Below are 16606 nucleotides of genomic sequence, written 5' to 3'. Positions count from 1 at the left end.
AGCTGATGCACATCTGGCATTTCCTGTTTCCTCTCCTCCATATGCCCCCGAGTGGCAACCACACACACCCATACATACACACAAAATCACACACACAAGGACACCTACTCATTCTCTTAAACATCTGTGCACATTCAAAGTTATTTTATAACAGCAATGAACCCAACAAACAGTCCAACAGGTAGACCTCTGTTCCACACTCAAATGTTTCCATTGGACTGTAAAGTCTTCCAGCTGGTATGGACTTGGTAGAAAGACGGGGGAAAAACAGGAGGGAGGGAAATGGAAGAAAATGAGAAAAGAGTAAAAAAGAAAATAGAAGCGAAGAGAGAAATGAAAAAGATGATGACAGACTGAGAGGAAGAAAATCTGGCAGGTGGGGGAAAGAGTCAGAAGAAGAGGGACAAATTCTGTATCTCACAATGCTGGAGACACTTTCCATCCTGTGGATGCAGTGCAGGGCTTAAAGGCTGTGTGAGACTGCATACGTGTGTCCAAAGCCATTGGCAAGATGGGGGACAGAATGGTGCCGTATGGTTTTCATAACACACTCTGAGGGTTTTCAATACCAACCCTGCTCCCCACCTCCCAAGCCCCACTAACCCATCATCCCCTCAACTATTCCCTCATAGTCTCACATACTTTACCAGCCCCCTCTGCTTTTTCCTCTACGTAGCCTCTCCGCCTTTACACCCCAACCCCCCACCCCCATCTTTCTCTTCTCCTAAGGTTCTCTCAGAACTTTGCAGAGGCTTGAAAGCCTGAGCAGGATCAGATGCAGTGCAGGATTTCTGTCCCAGAAATTCACCTAAATTCATACAAGGATCAACTTTATCTATTTTGGACTTAGCTCAAGGATAGATAGACCCATTCAATCATTTTTTTTAAATTCTGGACTCTACTGGTAACTCACTGGACTGTTTTTTGGACTCTACTGGACTAAATTGGACATTCTGGGGTTAATTCTATCGGACTTTCAGTTCAATCTATTTTGTAGTAAGCTCTTATAAAATCTGAGGCAGCAGGATTGGCAGTTTGAATGGATTTATTTTACACTGCAGTTCCTTAATTTTTGAAGAATCTGCCCATCCCAGATAAAATAAGGCAAAGAAAAATAGCTTCAAATAGCTCCTTTAGACCAAATTATGTATTTATTTCTTTTAAAAAAAAGTTAAGTCTGGAGTGGAAAGCGGTAATTTGTAAAACTAACAATAGAAGCTCAGTTTGGCTCAGGTGAGTTTCAATAACAGGGCAGAAAAGAAACCAGCTGCATTACTGGAGTATTTATTTTGACAGTAAGGTTGGCTGTCTCATTTAGATGTTGGTGTAGTTTAAACTTCATGTCTTGGAGGATGCAAACAATCATCAGAAGCAGCAGCAGTTGCAGCAGGATGAGTCTTCTGTGCGTGCTGTGGCTGCTGACGGTCTGTCTGGCTCCTGGAAGCCGAGCTCAGAGGCTGAGGGAAGCAGAGAGGGAGAAGCCAGCAGAGAAAGTTATGGAGAGCGATGGAGTCTGTTACCAAGAAGGATGTTACGCTGTCTTCCTCCAGAAGAAGACGTTCAGGGAGGCTGGGCGCAGCTGCCGGGAGCGCGGAGGGACCTTGGCGACGATTTATAACCAAGAAGCTGCGGCTGTCGTCCACGAGCTGCTGTCAGCCATCGAGACACAGGGATCTGAGTCAAAGCTTTACCTCTGGATTGGGTTGCACAGACCTCCACGTCAGTGTTCATCCACCCGACCGCTCAGAGGATTCGTCTGGGTCACAGGCAAAGTCTCATCTTTTTTGAAATTTGAGCTTTCGCTCTTTATAACATTGACATCCATTCACCATTTTAATAGTGTTTGAATAGACTTTGATTTTGATGTGTTTAGTTTTTGAAAATTATAACCTACAGGTATCACGCTATATGTTCCTCTATAATCTCTCTGTCAGACTTTGATATCTCGGCCAGTCTGGCTGGACGGTATTTAGATGAACTACTTTTGTTTCACAGACACAGCTGGTGCAGTAGACAATGTGGAATCCATTTTTTTGACCTCACTGCTACCCCTCAGTCTGATTTAGTCATTATGGAAACCTCACCCACTTAAAAAACAGATGCTTTTTATCATCACTCAAAGTGTCTGCCTTGTTCTTCTGTTGCAAATCAAATGCAAACAGAAATGCAATCGTTTTTATTATTCTTCAGTCATAATTTAAAGGACAAAGCCATGTTTGCTCTCTTTTCCATATAGTGGTAACTAGATACTAAGACTTCACCCCCGTTAAGGTAACTGCAGATGCAGACTTTTCTGCCTAGTTTGTTGCAAACAGTTTATTTACTGTGGAGGAACTGGCCATGAATGTTGTAAATGTACATATGTGTGCACTCAGATGTTTCCATATGATACAGTTAACCTTGGATTCAGTGTTTACGGTTGTGCTAGGTTGTACCACTGCAGCACATTCCTGAGAGAGTAAACAAACTCCTTAAATATATATTGCAGGCATTTCTGCAGCCTGCTTGTTAACAGAACAGCTTAGAGGCAAACCTCCCCATCATTTTGTTGGGCCCACCCCCCACCTCCACTCTCGTGGGGGGTAGAATACAACATTATTTTGCTGTGGCGTTGTTGTTTTTTTAAGTGCCTGTGAGTCAGACTTTGTTTTGACTTTGGCGACTCCTAGAGGCAAATTTAAAACCACAAACACACACACATATGCAATTAATGACTGCACAGAACATTTTCCAAATATGACAATATCAGCACATGTAGACTGTAAATATGGGATCTTTATTTATGATAAAGGTCATCCTTTAAATGTGTCAAGTAGCTCTCAAAACTCAAATACACAGTAAACTTGCATATTTTATTTTATTGTTTTAATCTTTGTCTTTGTGTTTTACAACAGGAGACCAGAATGTCCAGTTCACCGACTGGCTCAAAGAATACTCCCCATCAACTTGTGGAGTCTATCGCTGCGTTTCCATGATTGTTCACACATCTGAGAGCGGGCGTGAGAGCGAAGAAAACTTCCAGTGGCTTGACGGCTCCTGCTCGGTTCCACTGAATGGCTATGTTTGCCAGTACAACTACAAAGGCATGTGCCCACCTCTTGAAGATGAGGGTAGAGGTCCACCTGTTTACACCACCCCATTTTACCTTGTCAGCAGTCTGCTGACTCATGTGCCATTTGGGTCTGTGGCCACCGTGCAATGCCCTGCAGACGGGGCAAATCCAGATCCTACTGAGATGACCGCTCTGTGCATCCATAGAGACGACGAAACAGTGGGCTGGTCCACCGATTCTCCACTTTGTCCACCCATTGAGGAACCACAGAGCCAAGACTGGTGTAGCAAGAACCATGGATGTGAGCAGCACTGCCAGAACACAGACACAGATTACTACTGTTACTGCTCTGAGGGCTTCACAGTAGATAAGGATGGATACAGCTGCAAGCCTGACACGCTGAGCCAAACCAACCCACCTGAGCTATCTGACTCTGCAGGTCCCACCGACTTGCCTCACATCAACCCGGCCTGTGTGGAGATGGGGTGTGAGTATAACTGCATGGAGACCCAACGGGGTCTTCGGTGCACATGCCCCCCAGGCTATCAAATGGCTCCAGATGGCCGCAGGTGTTCCGATGTAGATGAATGTCAGCAAGGACCGTGTCCCCAGCTCTGTGTCAACATCCCAGGTACCTTCCACTGCACCTGCCTTTCAGGGTATCAGCCAGACGACGAGGGCGAGTGTGTGGATGTGGATGAATGCCTCGATGATGGCAGCTGTGAGGGTGTGTGTGAAAACACAGTGGGGTCCTTCAGGTGCGTGTGTGGTGCTGGCTATGAGGTGGGCAGCGAAGGAGAGTGTGTAGATATAGATGAGTGTGCAAGGGGGTCGTCCTGCCAACAGCACTGTCTCAACCTCATCGGAGATTACGAGTGTTTCTGCGACAATGGCTACGACCTGGAGTTAGACAGACACACCTGCCAGCCTTCGCTTGAAGACGAAGAGTATTCTACTCTGACCCCCGACCCAGGTAACTCTGTTCATGTAGCCATCTTTGACCATGATATTCCCTGGTCCTCTTCATTCACTCCTGACCCAAACTTTGAAGTTGACACCAACTTTGATGCTGACTGGGTGACAGAGGCCCCTGAAGGATTTCCCCCCGATGGGTCTCACAGGTCAGGAAATCACCTAAACCAGTGGGACACCCTGTCACCCAAGGGATATCAGACATCCCCGTCCCCGACGCAAAAAGGCAACATAGACAATGAAATTAATAATGGCGTGGATGCTGATGCAGGAAGTAGAGACTCTGGCCCAGGTGTGGCAGAGGACACTGCAAATGGTTCAAATTCAGAGGAAGCTAACATGGATGGTGCAGAAGAAGCTAGCGTCAAAGCTACGGTAGAAGCAGAGTCTGCTGAAGGTCAACGGAAGCACGACAAGAGCTGGCTGCTCGTGGCCCTCCTGGTGCCCCTGTGTGTGTTCCTGGTAGTAATGCTAGCTCTGGGGATTGTTTACTGCACCAGCTGTGCTGTGGACAAGAGCCTTCGCTTTTCAGACTGCTATCGCTGGATACTCCCCACAACGCCTCCTGAGAGGAGGGAAGTGAAAACCCAAGCATGAAACCAAAAATAATCAAACATGCACGGATGTCCTTAAAATGCAAATGTCTGTTAAGATTTGTCTAAAACTGCTATCCACTCATCAAGAAAACTTTTCATTTTTGTCCTCTTGCACAGCTTTTGTAAATAATGTAGTCTGCCATCATTTTTTGTTTTTTTTGTTTTTGTTTGTTTGTTTTTTTAGAATTCAATAAAAACCTTTAAAACTGAAAAAACTTTGTGTGCTTTGTGTTGGTTTAAATGAAGATGAAAGGAAAGAATGTGTGGTTGTGGTTTTATAGCTCTGTGTGCTAAGCAGCTGAAAGACTGCTGATTTTTCCTAAGCCAAATTTTCAATATCAGGGCCAGAAATGAGGAGGAGGAGATGGTGTAGGGCTGTCAGGAAGGGCAGGAGGCGCTGTTGAGTGATAGCCCAACGAGTTTGTAGGATTCTGACCCTTCGATGTTCCGGTTGTGCGACTGAATAACTCATGTTTAGCAGCATTAAGGGAGAATGTATCAGGGACGAACAATGTTCAAAATTTTTCGTGCTTGTAAAATGAGACCGACGAGGATGGGATTCGAACCCACGCGTGCAGAGCACAATGGATTAGCAGTCCATCGCCTTAACCACTCGGCCACCTCGTCATGTGCTCTACCTTTTCGAAGACTTTGGTACATATACACACTTATCTGACTGCTATAGTCTCTGTTTCTTGTTAGCATTTCCTGAACCTTCCTGCTGTGGTTAACGGCGGTGTTCTTCAAACTTAATCTTGTTCAAATTCACAATGTGAAACGCGTTAAAAAGCTCGGCATAGCTGCTCAGTGATTGGCTAAAGTTTCCATCGGCCACGATATACAACCTCTGATTGGCTGAGGGCTTATTCTCTCGTTGAATGAATATAGGAAGTGTGCAGCGTGAGACTGCAATTTGACATTCGCTCAGCGCTATAACGGAATCAAGGTAACGAGTTTTTGAGTTGACTTTTACCTTTATTTATATTTATCTCACTTGTGTATCAGTTAGCAGACAGTCATACCGATTAATGACTTGCACATTTTGTGATTAATTATTTTGTTTACAGAAGTCGCCGAGTCTTTATTAAATGCAGCCGTCTTAGCATGCACTCAGGAAGCTAACGTTATTCAGTTAGCTGTAGCCTCTGTATTCATACTTAATTCAGACACGTACTATCGTTGTGTTGGTGATAGTAGGCTGCTGATTTTAAAAGAGACACAATCAGGATTTATTTTCGTGTGTAGACTCTTCATATCAGTTACTGTAGTTTTTTGGGGGGGAAAGTGAAACGGAAAATAAAACAGGCTTGAGTAATATTAACTGATTTTGAATCTGTGCCACGGTGCTGCAAGTCAAGGTTCACTGGACGATCAGCGCCTGTTGTCACAAAAGCTTCTCTCTTTACTGCTTCTCCGAAATATATTTATATGAAATATAACCACACTTCAATTCATGTAATTCCAGTTTCTTTGTACGCTTGTGCTTACAATGTCAATAAAGCTTATCTTATCTTAATTTACTTGCCACTGCACTATGCTCTATTTTAACCACTACAGCGCCCAATTGAAATATATTAAAAAAAAAAAATGTAAACAGGGCAATCTATTAAAGAATTAGTGTTAATTTCTAAGAATCATTAAAAACTTATTTGGGAACTAAAATCATTAGGTGAAGTCCTTTTGTGTTTTATTGCAAACTGAAAATCTGAGTATATTAGGGTACCAAGAGAGCAACTATAGTACTAGATAAGAATTCAGGAGTGGCAGACAAGAATGTGAGGGTGGTGAAGGACATGAGGTAAGTGAGGTGTGGTGTGGTAGGGGTGACAGATGATTTTAAGGTGGGGGTGGAATTACATCAGAGATCTGAGCCCTTTCTTATTTGCAGCATCGATGGACAGGCTGACAGATGAGATCAGATGGGAGTCTCCAGCTTTGGGGGCTGCAGTGAGAATATAGAGCAGGTGGAAGAGAGACTGGAGAGGTGGAAGTATGTTCTGGAGACAAGAGTAATGAAAGTCTTTGAAGCAAGACAAGAATACGTGTGTGTGTGTGTGTGTGTGTGTGTGTGTGAGAATGAGAAGGAAGCACTTTTAACAGTGAAGATGCATGAAGTAGAGGCAGTAAAGATGTTAAAGGGACGAACTGTGCACAAGAGGGGTCAAGAAGCAAGTGCAGGCAGGGTTGAGCTTGGAGTGGTGGAGATGAGTGCCTGGAATAATTTGTGACAAAAGGATAGCAGCAAAATTGAAAGGGAAGATGTGCAAGAGTGAGACTGTGTGTGTGTGTGTGTGTATATATATATATATATATATAAATAATATAATTTTTTTTTTAGCCTGTCCGGTCTGGCAGCTTTTGCAATTACATTTATGATCTAAATATACTGTTGTGACAAACATGTTTGCTTGAGGAGCTCTGTAGACTCTGTATAGCAGGGTTGGGGAACTCCAGGCCTCAAGGGCCTGTGTCGTGTTGTGTTAGATAGGACCCTGGGTCAACACACCTGAGTCAAATGATTAGTTCATTACCAGGCCTCTGGAGAACTTAGAGACATGTTGAGGAGGTAATTTAGCCATTTAAATCAGCTGTGTTGGATCAAGGCCTGGAGTTCCCCCACCCCAGCTCTATATGCTGCTTGTTCATTTTTCTTCTTCCTTTATCTATTTATTAATTATTATTATTAATACTATTATTTTTCACAGCAGTTCCAAAATATATCAATGTCAGAGCTAACAGGTAGGGGAAAAGACGGAAAGAAAAAAGAGAGGGGGAGAAAATAAGAGAACTAAAGAGGTGACAGAGCACATGTAGAAAAGCACAGTGGGTTGCTCAAATGTGCACGCGTGTCATGATAATGTACTTGATAATGATGGCAAGAAACTGCAATAACGCAACCAACAAGCCAAAGAGAAGTTTTTGGGGGCCTGAAGACCCAAGGCTACAGATCTCAATGGCAACCATGTGCCCTCTGCATTGAAAGAGAAACGTTCGGTGTATGTGTTGGTGTGTGAGCGTATGATGTGTAAAAAGATGAGTATGAGTGAAAATCGGATGGATATTAAAATGGAAGGGGACACACAGACATCAGTTTTACATAAAGACACACACCCATCCCCTTTGTCTCCCCCCCTTTCCACACCTATCCACCACCCCACCCTCACCTCTCAGGATGGATAAGTTCAGAAATGAACTAACAGTCACCAGTTAGGAGACAAAGTTAGAGAGACAAGGCTGAGATGTTTTGGACATGCGCAGAGGAGGGATAGTGGATATAATGGAGAAAGGATGTTGAATATGGAGCTGCAAAGGGAGGAGAAAAAGAAGACAACAACAGAAGAAGTAAAAGGATTGGTGTGGTAGAGGAGGATGCTAGATATTAGGTGAGATGACCTGGTGACCCCTAAAGGGACCAACCAAAAGAAGAGGAAGGACAAGAAGCTGGCAAACCCAACTCTTAAAAAGACTCTTAAAAGAATTATACATAGAAGTCATTCTAGCATCTGTAGGACTGTTGCAAGTAAATATCAGTGTGTTTGTATCGTACACAAGCTGTTCTACACTGCATGTCCTGCCTGACAGAGACAGGTGTGCAAATACCCACGGTTTAAAAAAAAAAAAAAAAGAAAGTTGTAGGTTCTAACTTGAAGCACCACTTATCTTGCTGTCCCACATTTCCTCCTAACATGTTCCCCACTTTCCTTTCCTGCTATTTTAATACAGTACGAGTGTAACGTTCAGACTCAAGATGGTGGACTCCCAGTACTACCTCCCAAATGACATTGGAATCTCCGCGCTCGACTGCAGCGAGGCCTTTCGTTTGCTTTCACCTCAGGAGAAGATGTACGCCCACTACCTGTCACGCGCATCTTGGTATGTTACTAATGCAAAACTGTGAGAATGTCAACACTCTGAAATTACATGTTTCACCTTCTTGAAACAACAAAAGACTTCAGGTTATTTAAAATTTGCCGTCCTGCTGGTTTTAAAAATAACAAATGTAAATACATCTGTTTGAACGTTTGTCTTAGGTATGGCGGTCTGGTAGTACTGCTGCAGACATCCCCCGAGTCTGCAAACATCTTTGTCTTGCTGCAGAGAATCTTCAGGAAGCAGACGCCTGCACAGCTGGAACAGGTCGCCACAGCAGCTGGGCTCAGCTCTGAGGAGTATCAGGTACACGGCCTCGCCGTCTCTCTGCCGTTTCATTTCTTTCTAAAACAAGCTTTCATCCACAAACGGCTGCAGCCATATAAAAATGTTTCTTTGATGTTTTCTCGTTTATGATATTCAGGCCTTTCTGGTGTATGCAGCAGGTCTGTATGCAAACATGGGCAACTACAAGTCTTTTGGAGACACAAAGTTCATCCCAAATCTGCCTAAGGTAAAACAGGCCTGCAGTAAGAGTTGTCAATCTAGTTTAGATACGTTTTAACCAGATTATAGGTTGAGGACAACTGTAAAAGCAGCTTCGTAGAGTGTAAACACGAAGCTAACGAAATGTAACTTTAGAAACCTGAAAGATATCAGTGGTGTTCAGAACAAGTGTGCCTGATATAGTGTAATCTGATGTGTTTATCTGTCTGCATCTGTGGCATGTACACTAGGACAAGTTGAAAGCGCTGGTTTGGGCCAGCCAGGCCTTTCAGGAGCAGCCGGCTGAGATGGAGGCTCTGTGGGACAGCTGCTCCTGTCTCCTCTACTCGCTGGAAAACAGACAGAAACAGCTGGGGCTGGGCGACAAGGTGGGATCTTTTAATCATTTAAAGCCAAGTGCAGGCTGGCTGGTTAACAATTTTGATTAAATAGCCAGTGGTTTTCATAGATGGGAGAAATGTGACAAATGGTTTTGGCCTCAGCTGCAAAAGTTTCGTTCTCTTTGGTTTTATTTTGACTTCTTCTTTTTCCCCCCTTAATTCTGAGATTTTATCTGCTTTTTAGGAAAGCCGTAAATATGCTTGTTCCCTGTGAGAGGATGCGTGGCTCATTGACTCAATTTGCTTTTGTTTGCTTCAGGGAATTACCACCTATTTCTCAGGAAACTGCTGCCTGGAGGATGCTGAGCTGGCTCAGAAGTTCCTCGACTCAAAAGTAAGCAAATTCACATCTAAAATAAATATTTTATTGTTTCTTTTATCTCTTTTAATCTCCTTCTTATGATAAATGTGTTTTTAATCTGCCTTTGAGTCTTACTCAGTTTATTCTTGTCACTTGTTTCTAGAAACTGTCTGCCTACAACACGCGTCTGTTTAAGAAGGAAGACGGAGGGAAAGCCTGCTATGAGGTCCGCTTGGCTTCAGCTGTGCAAAAAGGTCAAACTGCAGTTAAAAAAGCCAAAACAAAATGGCATGCAAAAAGTATTTCAATATATTTTAATGAAAATAAATAAATAAATAATTGGTTCACAGACTGCGCAGTGGATGGGGAGTGCGAGTCCTGCTGTGGCAGCTTCAGCTTTGAAGACAAAGAGTTCACTGTGAAGAGGGGAGACTATAGCCGTGTCATGGAAAAAGTCTGCTATTATCTTGAAAAAGCACAGGTGAGACGGCTAAGAATGCAGTGGAGCTTACATGAATACCAGTTTTATCATTTAAATCTAAAACATAAAGTTGGGTTAGTAAAATATCAGTAATTGTCTTTACGAGAAGATTGAGTGAACCAAAAAATGTTTCTGTCAGAGTTCTAGTTATAAAATAAGTTTTGTTTTGTTCATCATCATCATCATCATCATCATCATCATCATCATCTATTTATATACCACTTTAAAAACACACCTGGTAAACCAAAGTGTTGTACAATACAAATATAAATATAGTAATAAAATAGCAGAAACCAGACGTAGCAATAAAATTAATAAAAATGTCAGTTACCCACAGAGTTAAAAGCCAGGGAATAAAAATAGGTTTTTAATAAGAACTTAAAAACTGGCACTGATGTAGTTGTCTAATATGGAGAGGAAGGTTATTCCAAAGCATCGGCGCTGCAACAGAGAACGCTCGGTCTCCTCTAAGTTTCAGCCGTGACTTTGGGACCGAAAGCAACAACTGCTCAGCTGACCGAAGGGAACGAATGGGGACATGGGGCTTCATTAGTCAGACAAATAAACAGGTGCCAGACCATTTAGAGATTTAAAAACCAATAAAAGGACTTTAAAACGGATCCTAAATTCAATTAGAAGCCACTGTAGAGAGGCCAAAATCAGAGTGATGTGGTCAAATTTCCTTCTGCCAGTTAAAGGTTGTACCGCAGCATTTTGCACTAGTTGCAAGTGTGACAAAGTGCCCTGCCCAACCCCTGTTAAAAGAGAATTTGTTTGTGAATGTCTTGCAGGCCTATGCTGCCAATGAGAACCAGAGGAAGATGCTTGAAGAGTACACACGCAGCTTCACCTTAGGCTCCATTGACGCACATAAAGAGGGTTCGCGCTACTGGATTAAAGACAAGGGGCCAATTGTGGAGAGGTGAGTCCACTAATCAGCAGCACAGTACGTTTATGAGATCCCGATGAATTTTAGAGAGGGACTATTTTAGCACCGTTTAAATTCTGCTGCTCAGTGAAATTGATTTATTATATTTCCTGCCTATTTACTTCCCCATAAAACTCATTCTGACCTTTGCACTGTGAATGAATACCGCTCTTCACTCTACTCCTTATTATCCCTTCATTTCCTCCCTGGTCTTGCTTCCTCTCAGTTATATAGGTTTCATCGAGAGCTACAGAGACCCATTTGGCTCCAGAGGAGAGTTTGAAGGTAAGTGCCAAGCTGATGAAGAAGAGCGATACTGTCATGACTATTGTTGTGCAAGCTGTGATCTTATGGGTCTCTTCGGGTTTTACTTCCTGCTGGTTGGCTGAGCTTACTTAAGTAGATGGACTTAGCATCTCCACTGGATACATTTCTGTGTTTTGCCCCATTAGTATTTGCAGCCTGTGGTCTTTAAATGAACACGCATTGTAAAGGATGTTGTTTAGTACTACTGTTGAAATGCTGGATCTAATTTGGGCAGCATATGTCCAAGTGTCCATGAATCCTTATCAGTGTGAGACTGATAAGGATTTTTTTTCTCTCCCAACCTACTCTTGGCTCTGTGTGATGTCAGTGAGAGTGGCGATCCCTTATATGGTTATTTCAGGCACATGCCGATCAGCAAAAATTTGTGTTAAAGGGAGGGGGAAGGGAGCTAAAAAAGCTTGTTTGAAACGGTGGAAAATCTGAGTGTGTGCACCAAGGGACGGATGAATAACAATTTAAGCTGTGAGTCATGCAAAACTACTCCAGTAGAGTCGAAAAATAAAAATACAGACCTGGAAATGAGCATTAAAAAATTACGTGGTGGATTTGATTTCCTAAGTTTATTGCGTCATGCTGTTTTAGGTTTTGTGGCCGTTGTGAACAAGGCGATGAGTGAGCGTTTCGCCAAACTGGTGAGTTCAGCAGAAGTCTTGCTTCCTGAGTTGCCTTGGCCGCAGGAGTTTGAGAAGGATACGTTCCTTAAACCGGACTTCACCTCACTGGACGTTCTCACCTTCGCTGGGAGTGGAATACCAGCTGGCATCAACATCCCCAACTGTACGTGCGCAGAAATCTCTGACACTGTCAAACAGCTGAGTCCAGCTTAATTACAGCATTGAGCTTGTTTGTTTGTTTGTTTGTATATAGACGATGACATCAGACAGACAGAGGGCTTTAAAAACGTGTCGCTTGGTAACGTGCTGGCTGTAGCCTATGCAACGCAAAAGGAAAAACTGACCTTCCTGGAGGAGGGGGACAAGGTATTTTACACATTTTTCTGATTCTCTTAAACACCGTCTCTGGTTTCCATTCACACACCTGTGTAATAATACATTCTCCTGATCCTTCTGTTTTCTCCAGGATTTGTTTATCAAATGGAAGGGCCCGTCGTTCGAAGTGCAGGTTGGACTTCACGAGCTTCTGGGTCACGGGAGCGGAAAGCTGTTTGTCCAGGTCTGTCAGACATGTGTACTTCGTAACTGCTTATATCAGTATTTTTATCAGTGAATCAATCTAGTTTTGTGTCCTCAATCTCCATCCATAGGATGACATGGGCAAGTTTAACTTTGACCAAAGTAAGGTGATCAACCCAGAGACCGGTGAACCGGTGAGTTTGTTTTTGTGTGCACCTTTCTGTTTGGTTTTAAAATCTAATGGCCATTTTCACGCTTTAGTTTTCAGTTGCTGAATAAAAGAGACTTAATGTGTGAACATGCGTTTCAGGTGTCCAGCTGGTATCGGGGCAGCGAGACCTGGGACAGTAAGTTCTCCACGATTGCTTCTTCTTATGAAGAATGCCGCGCTGAGTGTGTCGGACTCTATTTGTGCCTCAACAAACAAGTGCTCAGGTATGTCCTGCACACTGTATCTTGTAATAAATATGTATTATATATGTTATACTAACTTACACATCCCACCTTAACCAAAAAGTTTTCTTATTGGCATCTACAGGTAACAATCACTCCCAGCAGTGAAATTCTTAGGCTCAGCATCTCCTTAATATTTCATGTAGAGAAGCAAATATTGCACATAAAGTAAAAATAAAAAGGAGATCAAATAAACTGTATAAATAAGAAAATAAAAGTCACATTTGGATTCAAAAGTCTCCCTCAAATTTCCATAAACTGACAGATTTTTGCAGCTGGAAAAATATTTGTGGGATCCAAGAATCTTTTGGGAACAAAAACAAAGGCTTTCAATCTATTTAAATATGTAATGAATATTAAAAAACAAACTCCAGAGCCAAGTGAAATAGTGCCCACTTTATTTGGATGTTTGGAAACTTTAAGCAGCTCTTCAGTCCACTTTTACAGTTATTTTTCAGTCTTACTCCAGTTTTTGGACATGGATGGTTTTTTGTTTTTTTGGGGGGGGGTTTTTTGTTAAATATATAAAAGTGGGTTGGAGGTAGTGGTCATTATGTATGTCCAAGAGTGTGGCTGATTCTCTGTGGGGTCGGTGCGTTTACATCCATGTGTTTCTCTGCCAGTATTTTTGGCCATGAGGGTCAGGATGCAGATGATGTGGTGTACATAAACTGGCTCAGCATGGTGAGAGCGGGACTGCTGGGCCTGGAGTTCTACACACCTGAGAGCAAGCGCTGGAGACAGGTAATGTGTCTGCTCACTGAGCAGTTTTCCTCTTACTAGTGGCCTCTTTTCACTTCTTCTTCAAAGTTGCAAAGTATTAGCTGAACAGTTTCTACAATCAAGGATACAGAACGTTGACTATGTGTTTCTTACAGCCTCAGCTCGATACGTCTGTGTCATTTTTATAAATAAGTTGATGGTAAATTTCAGTTTGTTTGTTAGACAGTACGTCAACTATATGTGGCGTTATGTGTTTGTGTCAGGCTCACATGCAGGCTCGATTCGTCATCCTACGCGTGCTGCTGGAGGCTGGAGAGGGCCTGGTGGGCCTGGAGGAAGTAACGGGAGAAGATGGCAAGCCCGATGCACAAATTACACTGGACCGAAGCAAGATCCCCACCGTGGGCAAGAACGCCATCCATAGGTTCCTTTGTAAACTGCAGGTAATCAATACTTCTCCAATCAATGGATGCAAAATAGAATAATTCACTAGAATCGATTTGACAGCTACATGCACCACTAAATTAAGCAGCAACAATTTTGATTAGCAGTTGAGTGTTTTATGTTTAAAAAAAAAAATATTAAAACTTAATTGGGTGCACCATGTGTATTATTTACTTTTGCAGTAACTTATAGTTAGGATTTTAGTTTGAGGGTTGAACAAAACAATGAAATGAGTCAAGCTTTTGTAACCTGTTTTGCAACTAGACTGATCCAAACTTTCCACCTAAGTTTACTCTAAGCCATCATCTAAGCTTTATTGTCGTCTTTCTGTTGATTTCACTCAGTATGCTGTTAAGCTGAATCCACAGTTTGTAAACTGATTTGTAGGTCTTTAAGTCGACGGCAGACGTGGAAGGAGGCAGGGCTTTCTATGACAAGTACTCCACTGTAAGCGACACTGGCGCTCACAACTTTTTGCGCCTGCGCGAGACGGTGCTGCTGAGGAAGGAGGCTCGCAAGATGTTTGTTCAAGCCAACACAAGAATCAGCGGTATGGAAATGACTCTGTTTTAACAGGGTGCTGTCTGATTTATTTATTTATGTTTGATAACCGGTCTAGCTGTTTTCACTTCTATAAAACTATTCATAAGCATGTGATGATTAGGGTTGGGATCGGGGGAAACGAAACAGCATAGTATTGTGATAATTTGCATGGGAAGGTGTCAATTTTAAAACACTATTGGAATACTGCAAACAAGAGGGCTCAGAATGTGATTCTTTTGGACATTCTGTTACCAATTGCAACTGATCGCAAGGCAATTGCACAGGTTGGCTGATAGAAGGCAAGTGTTCTGCTAACATTCGCAGTCTGACTTGGACTGATTTATCAGAAACAGGTTGAATACATTTGGCAGCTTTCTCCCCTTTCAATTACAGACTGATAGATGGTCTTATGGTAGCTTTTAGTGACAGAGTCAATCTCATTTTGCAGCAAAAAACTTGTGATATAAACTTATCTGGTTGGATAAAACATATTGACTTGATTGAGTTCAATGTCTACATTATTTTCAGTTGAAAAAAGGAGAAATCATAATGTATGTGATTTTACAGATCCCAAAATGTTAAATCTGATTAATATAGTGTTGTGAGGTAATGAATGGAAAGGATGATTACGCTCTCTATATCCAAGTTTTATTTGGAAGCTTCCAAAAATACCTTTTTGGAGTTTGCTTAAAGACTACGTGTCAAATCTGTAATGGCACTGCTTCATCCTCGCATAGAAATATTAACAATTGTACAAATATACCTCTCTGACCTGTCTTATGGTCGGAAGGTAAGATGGCGGCGCCATTGCGTGCAATAGGGCGGCAGCCTTATGAAATGTCCCCTTGTGGGACTAATAAAGGTATATCAAATCAAATGGCATTAAAAATATATTAACTGTTCAACTTGTTGTGACAGACAACAGTTATACAAGCATACAAACAAGTGAATTAGCTCTGTTCTGCCAGAGTTAATCATTCAGTCTGTGTGTGTTTGATTTCCAGGGGATAGTGTTGAGCTGGTGGAATACGAAGGCAGCGCAGCAGGTTTGATTCGTTCCTTTACCGAGCGCTTCCAAGACGATGCAGAGCAGCTGGAGTCCGGCCTGCTGGAGCTGAGCAAACAAGACGCTCCCTGCTGGTGTTGATGTGTGGAGGGAGGGAGAATCTGCTTTGCAATTTCCAAAAAGTACCAACAGAAATCCGATTTTTCTTCTTTTTTTCTTTCTTTGCAACTGTATGCAATAGCAGAATGATTCTTTCTTACATCCAATAAAGCCATAGAACCAGAGCAGCCACAACTTTTCAAGCACCAACTGATTCTTAAGCACTCTGGTTCAGTGTCACGTCTGTTTCTGATGACAATTGTCAGACACGGTGTGAGTGAGATGATTATTAATAGCTCATCACTCTTGCAGATGTCTTTGGCAAAAACTTTTCTAATGAAGTAAGAACTAAACCAATGTAACCCTGACACTTAAAAACAGTTAAAGCATTGAAAAGATGCTTTTACAAATCTTTATGGTAACTCAAAGTGATTGAAGTGAATACTTTTTTACAGTCAACTCATGGCTACAGATTTTACAGTCTTCACAGCTGGTCCTTTTTAGTTTTATGCCCATTTCGGTGTTAATGACTTGAGAGGTTTAGGACTGTTAACTAGCTCCAGTGACAACTTAATGTTGACTGTAAGGCAAAGTAATACTTAATGGGATTTTTTTTGCCCAGTTTGGTATTAAGGCATATTGGATTAGTGTTATTCCTCTTTCTGGTGAGTTGGACTAGTAAGTATTTTTGATGTTGAATCTGAACAAATAAAAAAAAAAAAAAAAAAAAAAAAAAAAATCAATTTGATAAGATCTGGGTGGTATTTTTTTCTTTCCTTCCAGAATCATAG

At 42.1% G+C, this 16606-nt stretch overlaps 2 protein-coding genes and 1 non-coding gene across 3 annotated transcripts; 2 read left to right on the top strand and 1 right to left on the bottom strand.

Annotated features, from left to right (window-relative positions):
- The first annotated feature begins 754 nt into the window (after positions 1 to 754).
- Positions 755 to 4758, top strand: cd248b (CD248 molecule, endosialin b). The gene is made up of 2 exons (XM_005727828.2): positions 755 to 1767; positions 2895 to 4758. Exons 1-2 carry the CDS (start codon positions 1341 to 1343, stop codon positions 4619 to 4621), a joined length of 2154 nt encoding a protein of 717 aa, XP_005727885.1. The 5' UTR covers positions 755 to 1340; the 3' UTR covers positions 4622 to 4758.
- A 407-nt stretch (positions 4759 to 5165) lies between these two features.
- trnas-gcu (transfer RNA serine (anticodon GCU)) lies at positions 5166 to 5247 on the bottom strand. The gene has a single exon. It is a non-coding gene; the product is annotated as a tRNA-Ser (tRNA).
- Positions 5248 to 5323: 76 nt separating this feature from the next.
- On the top strand, positions 5324 to 16554 carry dpp3 (dipeptidyl-peptidase 3). The gene is made up of 19 exons (XM_005727827.1): positions 5324 to 5566; positions 8344 to 8493; positions 8652 to 8796; positions 8915 to 9004; positions 9228 to 9365; positions 9637 to 9711; positions 9842 to 9932; positions 10029 to 10159; positions 10951 to 11081; positions 11314 to 11372; positions 11997 to 12191; positions 12282 to 12394; positions 12495 to 12587; positions 12679 to 12741; positions 12858 to 12982; positions 13624 to 13744; positions 13987 to 14166; positions 14555 to 14717; positions 15715 to 16554. The coding sequence occupies exons 2-19, from the start codon at positions 8369 to 8371 to the stop codon at positions 15855 to 15857; spliced, it is 2181 nt and encodes a 726-aa protein (XP_005727884.1). The 5' UTR covers positions 5324 to 5566; positions 8344 to 8368; the 3' UTR covers positions 15858 to 16554.
- Positions 16555 to 16606: the final 52 nt, after the last annotated feature.

Source organism: Pundamilia nyererei, unplaced genomic scaffold (assembly GCF_000239375.1).
Source record: "Pundamilia nyererei isolate P.nyererei 1_Seehausen unplaced genomic scaffold, PunNye1.0 scaffold00026, whole genome shotgun sequence".
In the NCBI taxonomy this organism is placed as follows: Eukaryota; Metazoa; Chordata; class Actinopteri; order Cichliformes; family Cichlidae; genus Pundamilia; species Pundamilia nyererei.
Note: the sequence above shows the minus strand (reverse complement) of the source record. Positions and strands in the feature narration are given on the sequence as shown.